We start from the raw sequence: 19,496 nt of genomic DNA on the forward strand, positions 1-19,496 counted from the left end.
AGAGCAAGCCTGGGTTAAGATACTGAGTGTGGCTTGGTCTCAAATGCACTGCACTAAGTAGAAGAATTAAAAATAATTTGGTATTTGTCTGAAAGCTCTGGTCAGTAGTAGGATTCAACTTGTCTCCCCTAACAAGATAATCTCGCTAAAAGCAAAAATAAGGTGCACCTCACCGGGAGGATGGGCAGCCTTGATGTAAAGACTCTGTTAAGAGGATGAAAAGACAAACTACAGACTGGTAGAAAACGTAGTAAAACCTTGGATTGCGAGTAACTCGTTCTGCGAGTGTTCCTTAAGACGAGCAAACATTTCTAGTAAATTTTAATTTGATAAATGAGAGTGATGTCTTGCAATATGAATAGTACGTGACAGCGAATGTCACATGATCACAACTGAGCCAAAGGTTCTTTTCTCTCTCTCTCTCTCTCTCTCTGCAGGATTGTGGGTGATCATCTCCCATGCTCAGATGCTCCGTCTCAGGCCACAGTGTTCGACAGAAATCAGTGATTTTTCAGAACGTTGGAAGGTGCCCACAGCTGGCACTAGTGTATCTTTTGTCACTTCAAAGCACCTATGGACAGGCCTTTGCTTTTCCATACAAGAGTGAGCTTAGCAATGCTCTGCTTCATTCTAGGCCATTAGATAGGTTCCTTGTTAAAGTTGCACAAAAAGAAAAAGATTCCATTGAGTCAATAGGTAGTAATGATTCTGTTACTGATAGTGAAAGTCATCCAACACAATAACCCTCCTCTCTCTTGTCTCCCAGCCACGAAAGTTTTCAAAGGTTTTCAAAGATGAGTGCAGGTTAATTTATTTTTCTTTATATTTTGTACTTTCTTTTTTATTTTGTATTATATTACAGTATGTAATCATTTTTATATGAATATTTTTGAGTGCTAGAACGAATCATCTGAGTTTCCATTATTTCTTATGGGGAAATTCACTTTGATATGCAAGTGCTTTGGATTACAAGTATGTTTCCAGAATGAATCATGCTCACAAACCAAGGTTTTACTATATTTGCAAACCATGGATCTTACAAAGGACTTGTATCCAGAATACATAAAAAGCTCTCAAAATGCAATAGTAAAGAAGGAAACAATTCAGTTTCACCAGAGGATATACAGATGGCAAATACATGTGAAAAAGATGTTCAAAATGATGCGTGACTACGTGAATTACTTTTATTATGGATGAGGAACTAATCAGCTTTCAAGTTTGTGCTTTCTCAGTTTTTAATATGTGGATGCATTGCTTTCATCGGGAATCATTAATCGATTTGATTAAACACAAGATGAGTTTCAAAGCAGAGAGAATGTTGGGATAAGAGGAGGTTGAGCCCAGTCCTCTGGCTTGGATACTAACTCCCCTCCCCTTGAGGCCCATCGCCTTTTCCTCGAGCACCTTTTATAGAGCAAAGAGCAGCTCCTAGTGGAATAGTGTGATGTCATCAGTGACTTGGGGCAAGGGCTCTGGAATCTTAGAAGCCATTTGATCTCAAACACCTGGCTACAGTCAGTGTCCTCACACTGTTCTGAGGCTGTGCTCTGAATAAGTGTGAGGGGCCTAGATCCTGAGAGAGCCAGGACGTGTGTTCTGGGTGAGTGTTGCTCGTTCCTGTACTAGACTGGTGTGTAAGACCATCCAGCTTGGCCCTCATGGAAAGGTAACTGAGACTCAACTATCACTGCCCCTGGCCATTCTTCCCTTGAGCACTGGTCAGACCACAGGTTCTAATCCCAAATCCAAAGTGCTCTAGCCATGGTCAAGGAACACAACCTAGACAAGTTAAGTCACAATTTTCTCATCTGTAAATCAGGTAAGCTATACATCTCACCTTACAGATCATTATAAGGATTGAATGAGGTCATTCTCTATGTATTATTGATCAATATTGGAAGTTCAACAAGCAATCAATAACTGTTAGCTATTTTTACCATTCTAATTATTATCAGGTTTCACAAGGAGCAGGTTAAGCAAACAGAAATGGCCAGTCAGAATCAGGTTGATCCCTTCCCTCTTTTTGTATGCAGAGAAGACAGGACCCCTCTGGGCTCCACGTCGGCTGCCTCAGAGACTGCTCCGAGCCAACAGGACGCAGCAAAGAAGAGTCAGAAGAAAAGGGTGTGCATGGAAGGGACGGCAGGTGTGTGCGGTCGTCTGGCCTCTAACCCTGGTTTCTGAACGAATGAAACTGATAGAAGACCATAGCTCCTTTCTCCTTCCTCCTCTCTACTCTCATGTGTTTGGATCTGCATGGGCAGGAGAAAGGGTGTTCAGGGTGAGACAGGGAGATCACTAACATGTTCACTTTTATACCTATTAAAGACAGCTAGGACTAGAGAACTTCACATCTGTCTCTATAGAGGTATCCCCCAGGCAGAATGATCCATGGAAAGAGGCACAGGAGAGCAGATTTTGCCTGGCAAAGAAAGGGAAATAATAGCTCAATTCCTACCCTCCTTTATAGACAAGGGCGAAGGGGTGATGGTCATTCTCTTATCCCTTCAGATGTCACATGCAAAATTCTCAAGGTGAGTGGGCAAGGAAGGGCCTAGCATTTCCCAGGTGGGCCCCCTATGATGACACAGGATCCTTCCTTTCCCCCTGCAGCTCCACAGAATAGGAGCCCTCTGGCCTCCAGTTCTGCATCTTCAGAGGTTGTCCCTGAGCAGAGAGCCAGGACAATGAGAGGCCAGAAGAAGAGGAGATGGACGGATGTGAAGGCAGGTATGTGTCCCTAGGCATCCCTCAGCTTCCCTGCACCAAGTGTCAGCTAATGCCGAGTAAATCACTTGTTATCTTATCTTCACAAGGCCTGTCCAGTCTTCAGAGTGAGCTGCAAGGAAAGGACTCCACTTCTCAGGTGGGTCACATCCACACACTCCGAGTGACCGAGTCTGTTGTTCCCGCAGGGACCCAGGAGAGAAGTGCCCCGGCCTCCAATTCCACCACCTCTGAAGCTCTCTCTGAGCTGAAGTCCTGGAAGAAGAGGGGGCAGAAGAACATATGGACTGTCAATCATGTTGAGGGGACAAAACTCAGGATGAACAAGAGGAGAAGACCCAGTTACCGTCCTGAAGACCAAGAAGCATTCTACCGACTTCTGGGTGTGTGCTCTGGGCTCACGGAGCGTTCAGGGCCCTGCTGAGCTGAAAATTGTGTGGGAGGCAGTGGCTCTGGGATCGTGCTCAAACCTCCCCCAGGTGCTAAGCTCTAAGGTGTCCAGGTGGTGTGGACACAGAGCGACCCTGCTTCTTCTGTGGAGTTGGCAGGTTCTTCCTCTCTGAGACTAGTTCTTGGAGGGAGAGGATGAAGGGTCACACTAGGGAGTCCTCAACTGTCAAGACATTTCACAGCCAACCAAGGGGTCCCTCCTCTACCCACTGAGATAGAGTCATGTATTCCCTGCAAGTAAGAGTTTAGAGATCAGTGATGAAAAGGCAACCTAGATCTTGCTGCCTTTGTGTTCAAGGTCGGGGAGACAAAAAACAACCTCATACAGAAATAGGCTACTCTCAGCCAATGACAAACACGAAGACATAAATTTTTTCAAAGGCAATGATGCCTGGAGATGGGGCCTGAGCAAGGATAGGGGAGCTTTATGAAATGGAGTACTCAGGGAAGGTCTGTCTGAGAAGGTGGCATCAGGACCAGAGGCAGGACTGAGTGTCACATATTTAGGGACAACACTGAGATCACATTGTCCAATACAGCATTCATTAGCCACATGGAGCTATTTAAATGTCATTTTAAGTGAATTCAATAAGCTTTTAAAATTCAGTTTCTTGATCTCATGAGCCACATTTCAAGAGTGTGGTAGCCACCCATGCCTAATGGCTACCATATTGAACAATACAGATATAGAACATTGTCATCATCACAGAACGTTCTACTGAAGAGATCCAGACTGACTGGAGAGGGGTCAAGGAGCACGAAATGATCCATGACTCCTCCATCCCCACTGTGCAAATGTCATTGTCCCAAGCAAGGAATGAGGGATACACAGCACTGGACATTCTCAGGTCTTCACTGGAAAATGGGGCCTTCAGGGGACACCTCTAATCCCCAACAAGCCTTCTGGGAGCAGGGGAAGCCATATCACTATCTTCGGGAAGCAGGCAGATCCAGGAGAGAAGGGGCAGGTGCCTAGTGCCTCAGGTTGGGGGTTGGGGAGGCTGCAAACTCACCACCATAGGCTCAGGGTGCTCAGTTAATCAGGTGGGGCAGGGAAACTCTGGACAGTCACAGCATGATAAAGTGACAAGGATGTGGTGTCACAGAGACCCATGGCCATATGCAAGCTTCTGGCTTGAGGCAAATTTGTCAAGCTTTGAGAGCCGGGTCACATCTCTGTGATAAAAAAAAAAAAAAAAAAAAAAAAAAAGTGCCCCCTGCCATCACATGGAAGATTAAATTATAATAGCAAACTCCATGCCCCACATTTGAAACTCACAATACAGGTGCCAGTGGAAGGAATAGCAGCTATTACTAATGTTAAGGCTCGTAAGCCTCCTGGAAGAAAGGAGTCTGCCTCCACTTCCATGAGACAAAGGAACTTGGAGAGGCTCCAGTTTTCCTCCTTCCCTCTGGGATGTCCCACAGCCCTTCACTCACATCTCCCAGAAGGGTTGCCCCAAGGCCCTCATCACTTTCCCTTCCTTTGCAGAGGATCCTGTTATCCAGAGCTTCTTGGAAGCTGACATTTTCCTCAAAGTGTCTGATAAGGTATCTGCTGCATAATGATGAGGGACCGAGGGGTCTACAGAGTCCCCACTCCATGAGGGCAAGAACAGAGAGCCAGATTTCTGCCCAGGCAGGAGAAGGCCTGGAGAGACCTGCTCTCAGTGCCAGAGAAGGAAAGGACACACTGCCCGTGGCCTGCCCTGCCCACTGGAATCTTCTGCTGGCCTTCCCGTCAGCTCCCCTCCACATGCCAAAGGGCCTCAGCACAGCCTCCCTCCTCCACCTCTGCTGAGGGTTTCCCACTATGGCCGTTGGATGGGGCAGGACCCATGGCCTGTGCAGGACACTCTCACCCTTCTATTCACCCCTCACCTGCCTCCTACTCCACACAGTACCTGCTTTCCATGGTGGTGGAATATTTTGGCCGTGTCGGGCTGCCTGGACACCTCTACAACAGGATCCACTTCTTCCTGGCCCTGTGAGTGCCTCCCTGGGGGCCTGTTCTCAGTTCTGCCCAAACCCCCCATTCCCACAGCCTCACCAACCCACCTGGGTGCGTGGCCATGCTATGAGCCAGAGAGTCCCCACTGGTAGTCCCTCTTGGCCACAGAGCAGACAAAAGGTCTTCAGGGGTCAGACGTTCTTGGGGGGAGAGGAAGGCGATGAGCAAGGTCCTGCGATAAAGAAGAGTCAGGAAACACCACTGGCTGCTCAGAGACTGCGTGACCCAAGAGAGGAGGCCACAGGGAAATGGCAGACAGCCAGAACCTTGACTCGGGCCAGGCACAGCATGGGTCCTGTAGGCTTAGTGTTGAGGATAGTCCTGCTCTCCCTCTGGACCCAGGCGCCCTGCAGAGAGGGCTTCCCGGACCCTCCCTCCTGGATAGACCGACCCAGGCACCAGGTCCTCCGGTGTGGCCTCCGCAGACTCTCCCCACTGTGCTGCCTGAGGCTGGCTGTGGGCACTGGGGCCTGCCAAGCTTCCCTGCTTTTCCCATGGCAGCTACATTGCCTCCGACATGGAGGAGGACAACCCCACATCCAAACGGAGCATCTTCCAGTTCCTGCTGGGCAGGGAGCACTGGCCAGACCTCTACAAAGAGTTCCTGAAGCTGAAGGTGGAGTTCTTCCATGCAATGGGGCACCGAGCCTGGGTCACCCCGGAGTTGTGTGAGGAGGTCTGTGGGGGACGAGGGCCAGGAGGCACAGCCCAGAGGCGGTGGGGCTGGGCCCTTTCTCCAAGTGCTTACGTTGCTGTTTCCCTTTCAGATCCAGGCCCAGAACCCACATCACTGGGTCTGGAGTCGGGCACGCCAGTGTGCCCCCTAGGTCCCCAGGGAACAGAACGGGGGCTGCAGGTGGTCCCGGTGAGTGCCCCAGGGCTCTGCAGGGTTGGACAACCCCACCCTCCATGCCCCTGCGGTCACCTCCTAGGCTGGTGTCAAGAGGAAGCAGTATAGCATCCCTTAATGCATATTAGCATAGTAACAGCTCTGAGAACTCCTGTGGTAAAGAAAGTAATTACCTGTGCTTATATCAAAATTCTCCAAATGATTTTCATTATGGAATCATGTAAGCAACACAAGATCCAAATTTGCATATCAAAAAAATTTTTTGGAAAGCTCCTGGAAATGCTGATCTAGGTAATGAAAACTTCTGCAGTGTTTCCGATCTGAGTTGAAAATTTTTAAACATAAATAAATGGAAGACACTGAAGTCATCCTTTCTGGAAAAGGAGCTGTTACACTGGTGGCTCTCGGGAGGAAAGACAGATTATTTCCAGCATGTGATCAAAAGTGGTATTTGTTTTGCTCCCACATGAAGCAAGCCTAGTAGCTGGGTCCCTGAAGGATATGTCAGGGTCTCACCGTGTCATGGACAGAAGGAGTTTCCAGGGCTCCTGGTCTCTGCAGAAATAAAATCGCTTGGGGGGAGGGGGGGGTGGGGAACAAGCCCACAGAACTGTGAGGAAGTACACCACAGATGACACATTTATAGAAACCAGTCACTTGACTAGCATCCACTCCTTAGAATATGTTTTCTTTAGTTTAAATTTAGTTTTTATATTTGGGTTTACTTGAAGCCAGGGGAGATCTTCAGTGAAATGCATCAGGAATCCTTTGCCTGGGGACACGGCTATACTAGAATAATCTTGTGAACTGAGCTCCCCCCTCCCCTCTTTGCAGGATGTGATGGAGCCTATTCTCATCCTACGAGAAAGAAGGTCAAGTGTGCTTTGTGATAAACCAAGTTTAGGATAAAGTTTAATTCATCCACAGGCTTTTTCCTTGAGGACAAACAACTATTATATATGTCAGAACCTCAATATGCCAAAGAATGACTGCCACAATAAAAAGGAGACAAATAATGTGTACTGGGGCTGCTCTTGGGTCTGGTCACTTGTAAGAGCAATGAGGGTGGCAGATGATTTTGCCTGAGCCCCTTTCCAACATGCACCTTGTGGTGAGCTGATGAGAACTTCCTCACTCGAGAGTTTGCCTCTTCCACTCCGATCTCGCTTTCTTTTCTTGTAGCTCCCGCCCAACCCCTGCCTCCCCCTGCCCCGACACCAAGCTGCTGCCTCCTTCGCAGCCTCTGGGAGCTACACAGGGATAGCATCGGGCCTCCAGCTTTCCTCAGACCTGCAGGAAAGAGGGTGCAGGGAGAGCCAGGACCACCGCAGCCTGAATAGCACAGTGACCCCCCAACCTTCCAGCGGGTGTCAGCCAGCAAAGGCCCTGACCCCTGGATAACCTGGAAGGGTACAGTAGTAACATGGAGGGGAGACCAAAAGAGTCAACATGCCAGAGAAGGAGCCTCTGCAGAGACTGAGGCCAGGCAGAGGGAGAAGGGACAGAAAGTCTGGGAAGAGACCTGGACCACTAAGGAGGAAGTGAAGGAAGAGGCCAAAGAAGCTGCTAGAAGATGGTGAGGAAAAGAGGAAGAGACAGGAAGGAGAGAAACACATTGGGAGAGAGGATGCAGCGAGGCCACTGTAGACAATCAGCATCTTGGGGACAGTTGTCCTTGGAGCCCTTCCTGACAATCTGCTAGAAAATAGCCTTACCCAATGAAGAGACGGTAGGGAACTCCAGAGAGCAGACCAGCAGAGGCACGGAGGGCATTGATGTGTGGATCTAAGGCTGAAACAAGATTGGAAGTAAGAGCGGGGAGTCCTATGCCATCATACACTCTGACATTATAGAAATAACCCAACTTTCAAAATGAGATAAGGGAGAGAAGGGAGTGGGCTCGTGAACAGCTGCCTGGGGGAGAGGTGGGGAAGTCCCAGGGAGCCATTGAGGCCAGAAACAAGGCAGTGGAAGCCGAGGTAAAAAAAAAAAAAGAAGGAGTCCTATGAAGATATTAGCGTTAAATGTATTCACAAAACAGAAGCCATCCTGAATGCCACATTAATGAATATGACAAATTTTAAGAGAGCAAAGAAAACAGATCAAATAATGATACACGATAAATATAAGAAATACAGTAGAAATATAAAAAATGAGGATCAACTGAGATCAAATTATTTGTATTAATAAATCTGAATTAATAAACCTGAAGAAAAAGATTTTCAGATTGATTCGCAAAGCAAAACCCAGCTCTCTGAGATTATCCTTAAATCATTCAGAGGTGCTAACAATAAGGTGAGGGGCAGGGGTATAGCATGCAAATGCCCTCAAACGAGAGTAGGGATTGTGATCTTGATACCACGGGAAGGAACACTCAGGTGCAAAACCCTTCAGACACTAAGAAGGATACTTGGGATGGGGATGAGGGACAGGAACTGGGGGTCGGTGCCCAGCATTACAGGCACTCCACAGGCCTTGGCTGGGCCACTGCAGCTCGATTTGCTCAGTGATGTTCACAGATTTTACAGTCCTCTCGATGGGTGGGTAGGTAGGTAGGTAGGCAGGTAGGTAGATAAACAGACACATATATTGATACATAGATATGTATAGCTACTTTAGATAGGAAATCTAATTATTAGATAGTAATTATAATTACCAGAAACCGTCTACCTCTTTACTGTCTTTTTCCCATGGAAATGACTGATTTTGCCACGAAATTTCTGATAACTACAAGGTTCCCAGGAACCTCACAGTCAAGCCATAAGAAGCCAACTCCTTTCAGGAAGTAATATGGTGGCTGTTCAACCCTCTCTACCCCACGAGGGCTTAGCATTTTCTTCTTGCTAAGAAAAGAAGCATTTGCTAAGAAAAGCATTTTCTTCTTTCTTCTTGAGTCCTCAGGGACTATCCAGTCGCAAATAATCACAGCACTTACTGTCTGTGACACCCAGTCCTTGCAGCTCCAGAAGGCCAAGGTAGAAATAGTTGGGCTAAGAGGTGGTTTCTCTCCCAACTCATGCATCTAAGTGACTCAGTCCCAGGAAGTTTGGCGCAAAACTTGGTCAACGCAAATCATCTCAGTTACTCGGCTGAAAGACCATACATTCTTCCGTTAGTCCCCTCAGTGTGTTAGGGAGAAACTCAAGGCCCTTCGGGGGGGGGGGGGGGGTCACTGACACTGTGGCCCCAAATGGGTACCATCCAGATGAGTTGGTGCATGGATCAGAGGATTGCCACGAAATCTTGGGGTTTCAGAGCACACCTGAGGGTTTGGTAATAGAAAAGGAAAGTGAACACCACTGGGAGAGAGCCAAGGGGCTGGAAATTCCATGAGCAAAACCAGGGGAGACCAAGTGGTAGTGAGTGGTTTTTATGGGACTCAGGGATGGGGCTGAGTTCACACCTAGGTCACTGTGTCCCACATAGCAGCACAGGGTTTGCTCAGGAACAAAGAAGAAAAGGTGTTGATAAAGGGAAGCAGACAGAGGGTTTGGGGAGCAGAGGACTGAGAAGCCCCTGCAAAACTCCAGAAACTCAGGGGTGGGGGCCCCTGTCACAGCTGGGAGTGGCTTCCTACAGCCAGATGTGCACCATCTGCCCTCATGTCTGCCTGTGACAAGTGCAGAAGACTAAGGGCTTTGCCGCCTCTTCCTCCTCCAGGCTTCACGTGGGCATCCTGGCTCCTCACGGTGGCACCCGCTTACCTGGCCCCACGTGGAAACAGCTGGAGGCTGAGCAAAGAGGAGGTGGTGAGATGCTGAACTGACATCAGTACACACAGAGGGCACAGTGAGATGACCCACAAATTGGAGCAGAGAGGGAGTTTGGAGCAAGATGACACAAGACAGCACCCATGCCCCCCTGCCTTCTAGGGATCTGCAGAAATTTCAAGTGGGGGTTGGTGCTCATCTCCTCTAGATCTTACCGCACAGGGAGTCTGCAGCTAGAGAGGCTAATTACAATGGGTTTGCTAATGATTCTTCCATTGTTGAAGAGTTGTGGACACTTACCCACATTTCCAGTTGATGAGACTATCTTCTTGGTCTCTGGAATGGCACACAGTGAACAAAATATTCTTGCTTAAATGAAAAATAGGGACAAATGTGAACGCAAGACAAATGAAAAACCATGAGTAACCCTAACTAGATTCCAAACGCCTATGATGTCTCTCCCCAGTGATGGGATTTCCCAGATCATGATCTAGCACGTCTAGGTTCTGGAAGCCCATGGACGACAGCCCCACAACGCAGCATACCTGAATGTAAGACTAGAGATGGATCCATCAACTACAGAGACAAGGCAACAGATTTCACACCTCAGTATTGGAGTAAACGCAGGAGGAAATTATGAACGTGCAGTTATTTATAGGCATTCACTGATTTTATTGAACTGAATATAAATTGTTTCTAAATTTCCCATTTCATATTATAATGTGCCACAGAATAGGAAGAAATATTTTCAGCTGAAAGAGAAATTTCAAATTTAAATGGTTGTTATATGAGCAAGAAAGCAACACGTAGACTAACTCAATCTAATTCCAAGAAATTACAAAGGCCTCTGTTCTTTGAAAGATGCAGAGAGAAAAGAAGCGTCCACAAACTGCCTGGTGCAATGTCCTTCTAACTCATGTTTAGTCTGCCTCTTTCTCAGCATGTACTAGGCTATGAAAAAAGGCAGTAATGAACCAGGTTCAGGGGTTAGAAGCAGTGTGATCTGAAAGCCCAGGCTTGTTAGGGTTGTGATAGGGAGCAGTGCAGCCTTGGGCCAGCCACCTCCCTCCCTGAGCCTCAGGGGTCTCAGCTCTAGAAAGAGGGGCAGGACCAGAGGCCACCCGAGAGATCTTCCAATGTTGACATTTTATGTAACTGCCTATAGATTGAAGGTCCTGCCCTCTGAACAACCCCTACTCCCCATCCCAGCAGCCCTTTCATTCAAGGACATAAGATGGAGCAAAGCAAGAAGATGGCGAACAGGCAAGTCCGACCTTACCCACAGGCAAGAATTAACAATACGGTTTTAGGGGCTTTTCTTTCACTTTAGCAAAAAAGACTTTCCCACAGCTTGTGACTAATGAGAAGCGAGCAATGTATTTCTGAGTGGGGGAAACCTGGCTGGGCCTTGGAAGCAGGAAAGGACAGTCACCTGGGAAGTTCTGTAAACCACATGGGTATCTGCAGGGTGCTGCTAAGTGCTAACAGAGGCCTCTAGCCTGGGTAAACCCTTTTAGTAGCCGCCCCTCCAACTTCCCCTCTGCTTCCTTTCACTGCTGGTTGAAAATTGCAGATAGCTCGGGATACAGAGGTGACCTAATCCTGTCCTGTCCTCCATAGCTCATTTGGAGAGAGCTTCAATACAGCTAATTTTCTATAAAATATGCTATGAAGACGGAGGAACCCAGAAGACAAGCTTCCAGCCCTGTATGCAGGAGGCAACAAAGTCTTCTGCATTGGATCTCAAGTTGACCCATGGCCTTCCAACTTCACCCAGCTCCCAGCATCCTCTCCTGACATTGGGCTTCTCCTGTCCCTCAGATTGAGCTTTGACATGGCTTTCATCAGAATCAACACGTCCATTCCTCTGACAATTCCTGCCTTGGCTCCACACACTCTGGCTTCTATTCAGAATCCCAGCTTCCAAGTTCTGGCCTATCTGCCCAGCAGGCACACTGGACTCCCACCAAGTGGGTCTGTACGCTGATTATCAAGCTGAGAGATGAGGCCAGCTTCTTCTGGCTTCCTCTGGGATGTCAGAAGATCCTGTGAGCCAGGATCCCTGTAAGCTATGAAGTCAGCTGGTTTCTGGACAAAGGGTGAAAAAGTGGCCTTACTCCAGTTAAGATTAGGCTCTGGAGGGCTGAACCCAATGGACGCTCCTGCTAGGGCCTGGCATCCATGCCTCAGAGCTGCCCACAAGTTCGTGCCTTCACTTCTTCACAAGACACTCAAGGGAGAAGCACAGATGTCAGCACCCATCAGGGAGATGATAATCGGTGTGTGTGCATGTGTGCATGCACGCATGTCCGTAACTACTGTTTCTTTAATTATGTCTAATTATGGAAGCATTTATATTTGTGTGAATAGAAAAAAATGAATGTGGGGAATTATGAGTAAGTTAGGAACCATACCGTGACAGATATTAAGTAACTAGTACTCACCAGCATCTGGTTCTCGTCCCCTTCATGGACATCCAGAAGAGCAGTCACACGAGGCAGATGGATTGGACTACTTCCTACCAACAAGCCGTAATTGGAATTGACATGTGCCATTCCTGGGCCAAAACCCTTAGGAGCCCAATGCATTTCTCCAGCTCTTCCCTTGACTTAACTCGGAGGAGGCTGAAATATTCTGGATGGTGAGAGCTACTCTCCACATTTTTCGAGAACCCATATATACATAGAATTCATTTCTTAGATGATCCTAGCATGCCTGCTCAAGAGAAGACTGCCGAGAATACGCTCTCTGCTCCCTCCCACCTATTAGTCCCGAACTATCAAGACAATGCTGTTCCCAGGCGACCTACAATCTTTGATTCTGCTTTCTCTGAGAAAGCCCGGTTTTTGTTTTTGTTGACAACATTCTAATGTCTGCTCCCCTCATATAGGAGAATCCATAGTGTGCAAATAAATGTCTCTCAAGTAATTCTTCAATCAGAGAAAAGCATACAAATTATAAACAATTGAGAATAAAGGTGGCAACAGTCGCTCAGATACTGAGTTCTTTAAATGTTGATTCAAATGGAATTTCTGTAATCTACCATTTTAATTTTCTTGTCTTTTATCTTTAATTATAAGAAAAACCAGCTAAGGCTGGCTCACTTGGTGGAGCGTGTGACTCTTGATCTAGGGGTCTGTGAGTTCGTACCCCACATGGAGCATAGAGGTTGCTTAAAAAAAATAAAATCTTTAAGGAAAGAAAAAAGAAAAACTAGCTAAATGTGAAGGGGAAGCACATTCTGCCCTCCTAGTCAGTCACATCTCGTCTATATTGTACATGCAGGAGCAAGTCCTTGGGCAAGCGTTGCAGATGAAATATTGAGAGTCTATAGAGGGAATTAGTCTGCTTCTAGATACGTGCCTTGTAAATGCAGAAGCAAATGCCACATGGATTTTTGCCAAAATCTCAATGAAAACATTTCTATTTACTTTAATCTTTACATTTAAAGCTGAAGAGCAAAATTCAGGATGTGGAAATGTGAAATCACTGAATGGATCTTGCCAGTGTGGTCCCAATGGCCATTCAGGAAGCAGAGGGCACATGTCAGAATCCGGACAGCAGGGAGTTTTCTTCTTCCTGTATTGGAAACCTGAAGCCAGAGGCAGCTTTATGTGAATATCTTTCATCATTACTTAGTCCAGCAACTCTTGATACAGATGTACATTCTCCAAATGCTGGGTGGAAACGGACTTTTATTTCTAAATATAATTTCTGAAGGCCTCTCAATAGTGGGAATTTCATATTTTCTCTATTCAGAGCAGGCTTCGTGTTGGGCAATTCTTCATTAGGGCAGAAATGTCCTCCTGTACAAGGTGACTGCTCATACTGTGAGGATGCCTGGCACTGTCACACCAAGTACAAACTAATTTTAGACAGGAAAACTGTGACATCTTAGGAGATGCTAAAAACTATTTCCTTGCTGCACAGAGTAAAACTTGATGACAGAGCTTCTTTTAAAACCTTGCATTTTTGAGCACAATCACATCACCTGAATTGCCACAGGTGAAAGACTTGAAAAACTAATAGCCACTCTAGGGGCGCCTGGGTGGCTCAGTCGGTTAAGCGTCCGACTTCAGCTCAGGTCATGATCTCACAGTCTGTCAGTTTGAGCCCCATGTCGGACTCTGTGCTGACAGCTCAGAGCCTGGAGCCTGCTTCAGATTCCTTGTCTCCCTCTCTCTCTGCCCCTCCCCTGCTCATGCTTGGTCTCTCTCTGTCTCAAAAATAAATAAAAACATTAAAAATTTTTTTGAAAAAAAAAAAAAAAACGAAACGAAACTAATAGCCATTCCAGCCCCCACTGCTCTTTTATTCTCTGAAACCCCAAACTAAAGTAAGCATCAAGAGTTAGGAAAACCAAAAAACTTTATTTACAAAAGTAAACTTTAACTCACTTTTATATATCATATAATGTTAATGCCAACAGCAACAGAGACTCTGGAACACTGAAAACACTTGGATTTCAAAATACACTGAGGTTTGTGCAGCTCAATTCCCCCTAGTTATATTATAAAACTTATAAACATTTCATCAACTACGTTGTTTGGTCGTGTTTCTGTGCAGAAGTCACGTTTCAGGGTAGGTTTACCACCAGACACAATCACATAACCATTGGCTGTGGATTTCCAAGAAGCAAAGGAGCCAATCTTAGCAAAGCTCGCACTGGCATTTTCAGATGTTGAAACTTGAAGAGGAGTTCAGCAAAGCTTGTGCTCCCTAAAGAAATGGAAATGGGGGGAAAGTCACATCTCTAAATAAATTCAGCTGTACACCCTTTTGAAGAAGCTTCAGACACAATCACATTTAAAGCTGACATTCTTCCCTTTGAAAATAATTCCCTAAAGACACTATTTAAGTTCTGAATTTCCCATATCAAAATATAATTTGATGTAAGTTTGAATTTATCCATCCTGTACTTCAGAAAGTGACCTGTAGCTACATCTGAAACTATTACTATTATTTAATTATATATCACTTAAATATAATTAATAAATGTGCTTATCTACTTTCAACTACCATAATCAATGTCTTCAATACGTACCTGAAAAAAGAACACAGGCTTAAAAGGAGTCACAGAGAAGTTTAACTTAATGCCTCAACCTCCAAGAAGCAATGGTTCTCAACTTTGGCCCCACAGACATTCCAACATCATTCAGAAGTGGAATACAGCCTGGACACATGGAGGTTTGAAAGCTGCCCAGGTGATTCTGATGCACAGCCAAGGTTAAGAACCACTGTTCTAAAGGAATTAGGAAGTGTATTACCTTAAAATCCTATTAAGCATCCTCTTCCTTTCTGCCTCTACCCCACCAAATGCAACTGTCCAGTACTCTTCTTCTAGCCCCACAACATACATATATATGATCCCTACGCTTCTAGGCCACAGCAAGCATCCTAGAAGACATGCAGACAGCAGAGGGAACAGGATCACAAGATCTCATGAAGATGGACAGAGAAAAGTCTCATGATATGATCAAGAGGCATTCTGATTAAAGGCATGACTAACACAAGAAAGAGTTCTGCTACACAGGATATGAGAAAGGCAACTACTTCTCCTAAGTATTTCCTTTTATTGATTGGCCTCTGCAATCAGCTGAATTAAATGTGTTTAATAAACCTCAACAGTAATTAAGACAAATTTCCTATTTAATTGTTACTCTGTGGCGCTCCCCAGACCTTGCTAAAACCCATGCACAGAGAATAAAAACATACAGGAAGATATGAAACAACCCCAAAATACTGATACACTATGGAATCGAACAGACCTTTTACATTTAATGTGATACTGAAATGGTTAGGTTTAAACATATCATCTTGCTATTTGTTTTCTATTTACTCCATCTGCTCTCTGTTCCCCATCGTCCTCTTCTGGATGGAGTATTTTCTATGTTTTTTTTATGATTCCATTATAGCTCCTTTGTTGCAGTAAGTTCTGACTCTGTTTTCTTACTTCAGTAATTGCTTTGTGACTTAACAGCATACACCTTTAAATTATCAAAGATTACCTTCAAGTGAGATTATACCACTTCACCCATCAGCATATGGGTCTTCCAACAGTACGTCCATTTCTCCCTTCCCAGCCTTTGAGCTACTGTTGTCATATTTTTCATGCTTTATAAACCCCACAGTACATTGTTATTATTTTTATTCTGTTGTCTTTAAAAAGGTATTTTTAAAAGAAATAAATCTTGCCTATTTACCCAGGTGGTTACCATTTCCAAAGTTCTGCATTCCTCTGTGTAGACCCCTATTTCCATCTGATATTATTTTCCCTCAGCCCGAAGGACTTATTAGACAACATGTCCAGTAGCGTGGGTCTGCTAGATTCTTTCAGCCTTTGTATGTCTGAAAAAGGCTTTATTTCATGGTCATTTTTTTTGAAAGATATTTTTGCTGGGTATAAAATTCTAACAAGACTTTTTTTTTCCCCTGAGTCCTTTACTCCACTAAGTTATCACTTACACTGCTTCCTACAAGAAATACACAGTCACTCTTATTTTTATCTGTGTGTAACATGTCTTTTTCCTCTAGCTGTTGTTAAGGCTTTTTATCACCAGTCTTGGGCAATCTGGTTACAATGTGCTTTAGTGTAATTTTATTCATATTTCTCATGCTTGGGATTCACTGAATTTCTTGAATCTGTGGATTTACAGGTTTCACCAAATTTGGAAAATTTCCAGCCGTTATTTCTTCAAATATTTTTTCTGTCACCCCACCCCCTCAATTTCTCCCTTCTTCAGGGACTCCAATCACATGTAAATTAGGTGTTTTAAGTTCCACAGCTTACTTCATATTTAATGCTCTGTTCCTTTGTTTTCCTTTTTTTCTTCTTTTACTTTTACATTTAATTTGGGACAGTTTCTAGTGCTATGTCTTCAGGCTTGCTAATTTATTATTATGGAATGTCTGATCTGCCCATTAAACCCATTCAATGTACTCTTCATCTCAAAAAGTTCAGTTACAGTCTTTTATATCTTCTATGTCTCTCAAGGTTCTGAAATACAGAATAGACTTATAAGAACGGTTCTAATGTCCTTGTTTGCCAATTAGAACACCTGTGTCAATTCCAGGTCAGTTGTAATTGACTTTTCATCTGATTATAGGTTCTATTTTCCTGTTTCTTTGTGTATCAGATATTGTGAACTTACCTTGTTGGGTACTGGATATTTTTGTATTTCTGTATTCTTGAGCTTTGCTTTAGAATTACATTTCTTGAAAAACAGTTTGATGCTTTTGTGTCACGCTTTTAAGATTTGTTAGGTGGGACCAGAATACAATCAGGTCTATTTAGTCTAGGGCTTCCCATTACTAGAGCAAAACCCTTCTGAGAATCTATTGCCCCTTAAATTATGAAGTTGTGAAAACAGGCACTGTTCCTGAACCTGTGTAAACAACTGGTAATCCATGTAGACAATTCTCCCTCCAGTCTCAAATAATTTCTTCACATGCATGTGCTGACCAGTAAGTACTCTTCTGATAGTTGAGGGCGACCCTCTGCAGGTATCTGGCACTCTCTCTTTGGCATTTCATCTGGTAAACTCTAGCTCCTTGGGTCTTCCTGTACTCTTGGATCTGTCACCTCAAATCAAGAAGTCTTCTAGGCTCGGGGCACCTGGGTGGCTCAGTTGGTTAAGGGTGCAACTCTTGGTGTCAGCCCAGGTCATGATCTCATGATTTGTGAAATCAAACCGTGTTGGGACACTGCACTGACAGCATGAAGACTGCTTGCGATTCTCTCTCTCTCTCTCTCTCTGCCCCTCCCCTACTTGCTTGCTCTCTCTCCCTGTCTCAAAACAAACATTAAAAAAATTTTTTTTAAAAAGAAGGCTTCTAGGCTCCACCTGGGTTCTTGCTCCCTCCCCACAGTCTGAGACCTCTCAAGGCTATAAGCTGGGACAATCACAGGGCTTATTTCATTGTTTCTCATCTCGCAGGGATCACTGTTCTTCATTGCCTCATGTACAATGTACCAAAAGCCATTGCTTCATATGCATTGTCCAGGTTCTAGACAGGAGAGTAAATCAGATTCCTGTTATCCCATCCTGGCTGGGAATGAAAGTCTATGCTTTAAATTTTTTTCCTATTTTTAGTATTTTGACTATTCTGTGACTAGGTGTGGTCTTCATATTTATCCTGCCACTGTAAGTTGATGTCCATTAGCCATTTTTCAAAACCCTTCGCCTTAGTCTCTGCAAACACTGCATCTCTCTCATCTTCTCTTTCCATTTATTCTGGGGTCCCAACTACAAGCATATTTGACTTTTTCACCATGTTCCACATGTCTCATACACTTTTCTGTATTTTCAATCCATTTTCTCTGTGTACTTTAATCTGCTTACTTTTTTAAAAATGTATTTACTTAATAAGAGGGAGAGAGAAGGAACAGGGAGGGGCACAGAAAGAAGAAGAGAGAGAATCCCAAGCAGGCTCTGCACTGGCAGCACAGAGCCTGATGCAGGACTTGAACCCACAAACCATGAGATCATGACCTGAGCCGAAACCTAGAGTCAGAGGCTTAACCGACTGAGCCACCCGGGTGCCCCTAATCTGTTTACTTTCTACACACCTGCCTTCCGGTTCACTTATCTGCTGTGTCTGATACACTACTTAATCAATCCACTGAATTCTTAATTTGTTATACTTTTCAGTTCCAGAATTTCCATTTAACTCTTTCTTATTGATTCCAGATTTCTGGTGAAGTTCTCTATCTTTTCATTTATTTTCTTGGAAATAATATCATAGTTAAATTTTAAGTCCAAGTCTAATAACTACAATAATCTAGATCATATATAAGTCAGTTTCCCTTACCTTTTTTGTTATATCTTGTAATTTTTAATTCAACACTAGATACTGTGTATTAAAAATTTAAAGGTTCAAGACATATTTTGTTCTTCCTAAGATTAAGGTGATGCTTTCTTCCATAAGGCAGGTAGAATGCAAAGAGATCTCCATTCTGTTTGAGGCTAACATCAGGTCTTGTCTGTTTCAGTTTTCATCTTTATTCCTAGGGCTTGGCTCTGCTGCTGTTTCATCTGAATGGCTGGGATGCTTACGGAGCCACTTCACCTTGGCAGCCCAGGAGCTCTACCCTTTGTCTCCTTGGCACTACGCTGTTGCTGAAATCTCTGTTCACATTTTTAGCCTCCTGGCTTCTTCTAGATTTCTTAAAAGTCTTACCCTGTGCATGTGCAGGTTAAGATTTGGTTAAGTGTCTCAAGAGAAGAGTGTGTCCAGTTTTTGAATTATTGTTCCTATTGTTCCCTCCTACCTGGAATTTAGCTCCTCAAGTTCTAGGTTCTCATGCAATTGTTTTTTGTTTTTTTTTTTTAATTTTTTTTTCATTTATTTATTTTTGAGAGAGAGAGAGAGAGAGAGAGAGAGAGAGAGAGACAAAGCACAAGTGGAGGAGGGCAGAGAGACAAGGAGACACAGAATCGGAAGCAGGCTCCAGGCTCCGAACTGTCAGCACAGAGCCCGACGCGGGGCTCAAACTCACAACCGTGAGATCATGACCTGAGCCGAAGTCGGTCGCTCAACCAACTGAGCCACCCAGGCGCCCCATCTCATGCAATTGTTAACCCAACCTCTGTCCCCTGCCCAGCAGCACCACTGCCTTTTGCTGGGACTCTACTTCTTGTACCATGAAGTGGCAAATGCCTTTCAGAGAAAGCCAGAGTAAATATGGGGTTTCTTCATTATGCTTCCTTCTCTCGCGTACTGCGGACCCTCAATCAAGTCTGGCCAG

At 44.8% G+C, this 19,496-nt stretch overlaps 2 protein-coding genes across 8 annotated transcripts in view; one reads left to right on the top strand and one right to left on the bottom strand.

The window, feature by feature from the left end:
- Positions 1-1,480: 1,480 nt before the first annotated feature.
- On the top strand, positions 1,481-7,060 carry LOC131484733 (putative speedy protein E7). Of its 4 annotated transcripts, none has more exons than XM_058683281.1 (9): positions 1,481-1,666; positions 2,034-2,146; positions 2,614-2,730; positions 2,916-3,110; positions 4,670-4,728; positions 5,079-5,164; positions 5,690-5,864; positions 5,956-6,053; positions 6,873-7,060. In XM_058683281.1, the coding sequence occupies exons 1-8, from the start codon at positions 1,659-1,661 to the stop codon at positions 6,013-6,015; spliced, it is 813 nt and encodes a 270-aa protein (XP_058539264.1). In that variant the 5' UTR covers positions 1,481-1,658; the 3' UTR covers positions 6,016-6,053; positions 6,873-7,060. The 4 variants fall into 4 exon arrangements, with proteins under 4 accessions (XP_058539264.1, XP_058539265.1, XP_058539266.1 ...); XM_058683283.1 differs by having other exon boundaries at positions 1,482-1,819; XM_058683284.1 differs by having other exon boundaries at positions 1,496-1,600.
- Positions 7,061-14,130: 7,070 nt separating this feature from the next.
- Positions 14,131-19,496, bottom strand: part of ANAPC1 (anaphase promoting complex subunit 1) — a 94,993-nt gene continuing 89,627 nt past the window's right edge. For all 4 annotated transcript variants that reach the window (XM_058683280.1, XM_058683277.1, XM_058683279.1 and 1 more), the window contains exon 48: positions 14,131-14,467. In XM_058683280.1, the coding sequence (XP_058539263.1) occupies positions 14,352-14,467 (116 nt within the window). In that variant the 3' untranslated portion in view covers positions 14,131-14,351. The remainder of the gene's footprint in view (positions 14,468-19,496) is intronic.

Source organism: Neofelis nebulosa, chromosome 9 (genome assembly GCF_028018385.1).
Source record: "Neofelis nebulosa isolate mNeoNeb1 chromosome 9, mNeoNeb1.pri, whole genome shotgun sequence".
Classification (NCBI taxonomy): domain Eukaryota; kingdom Metazoa; phylum Chordata; class Mammalia; order Carnivora; family Felidae; genus Neofelis; species Neofelis nebulosa.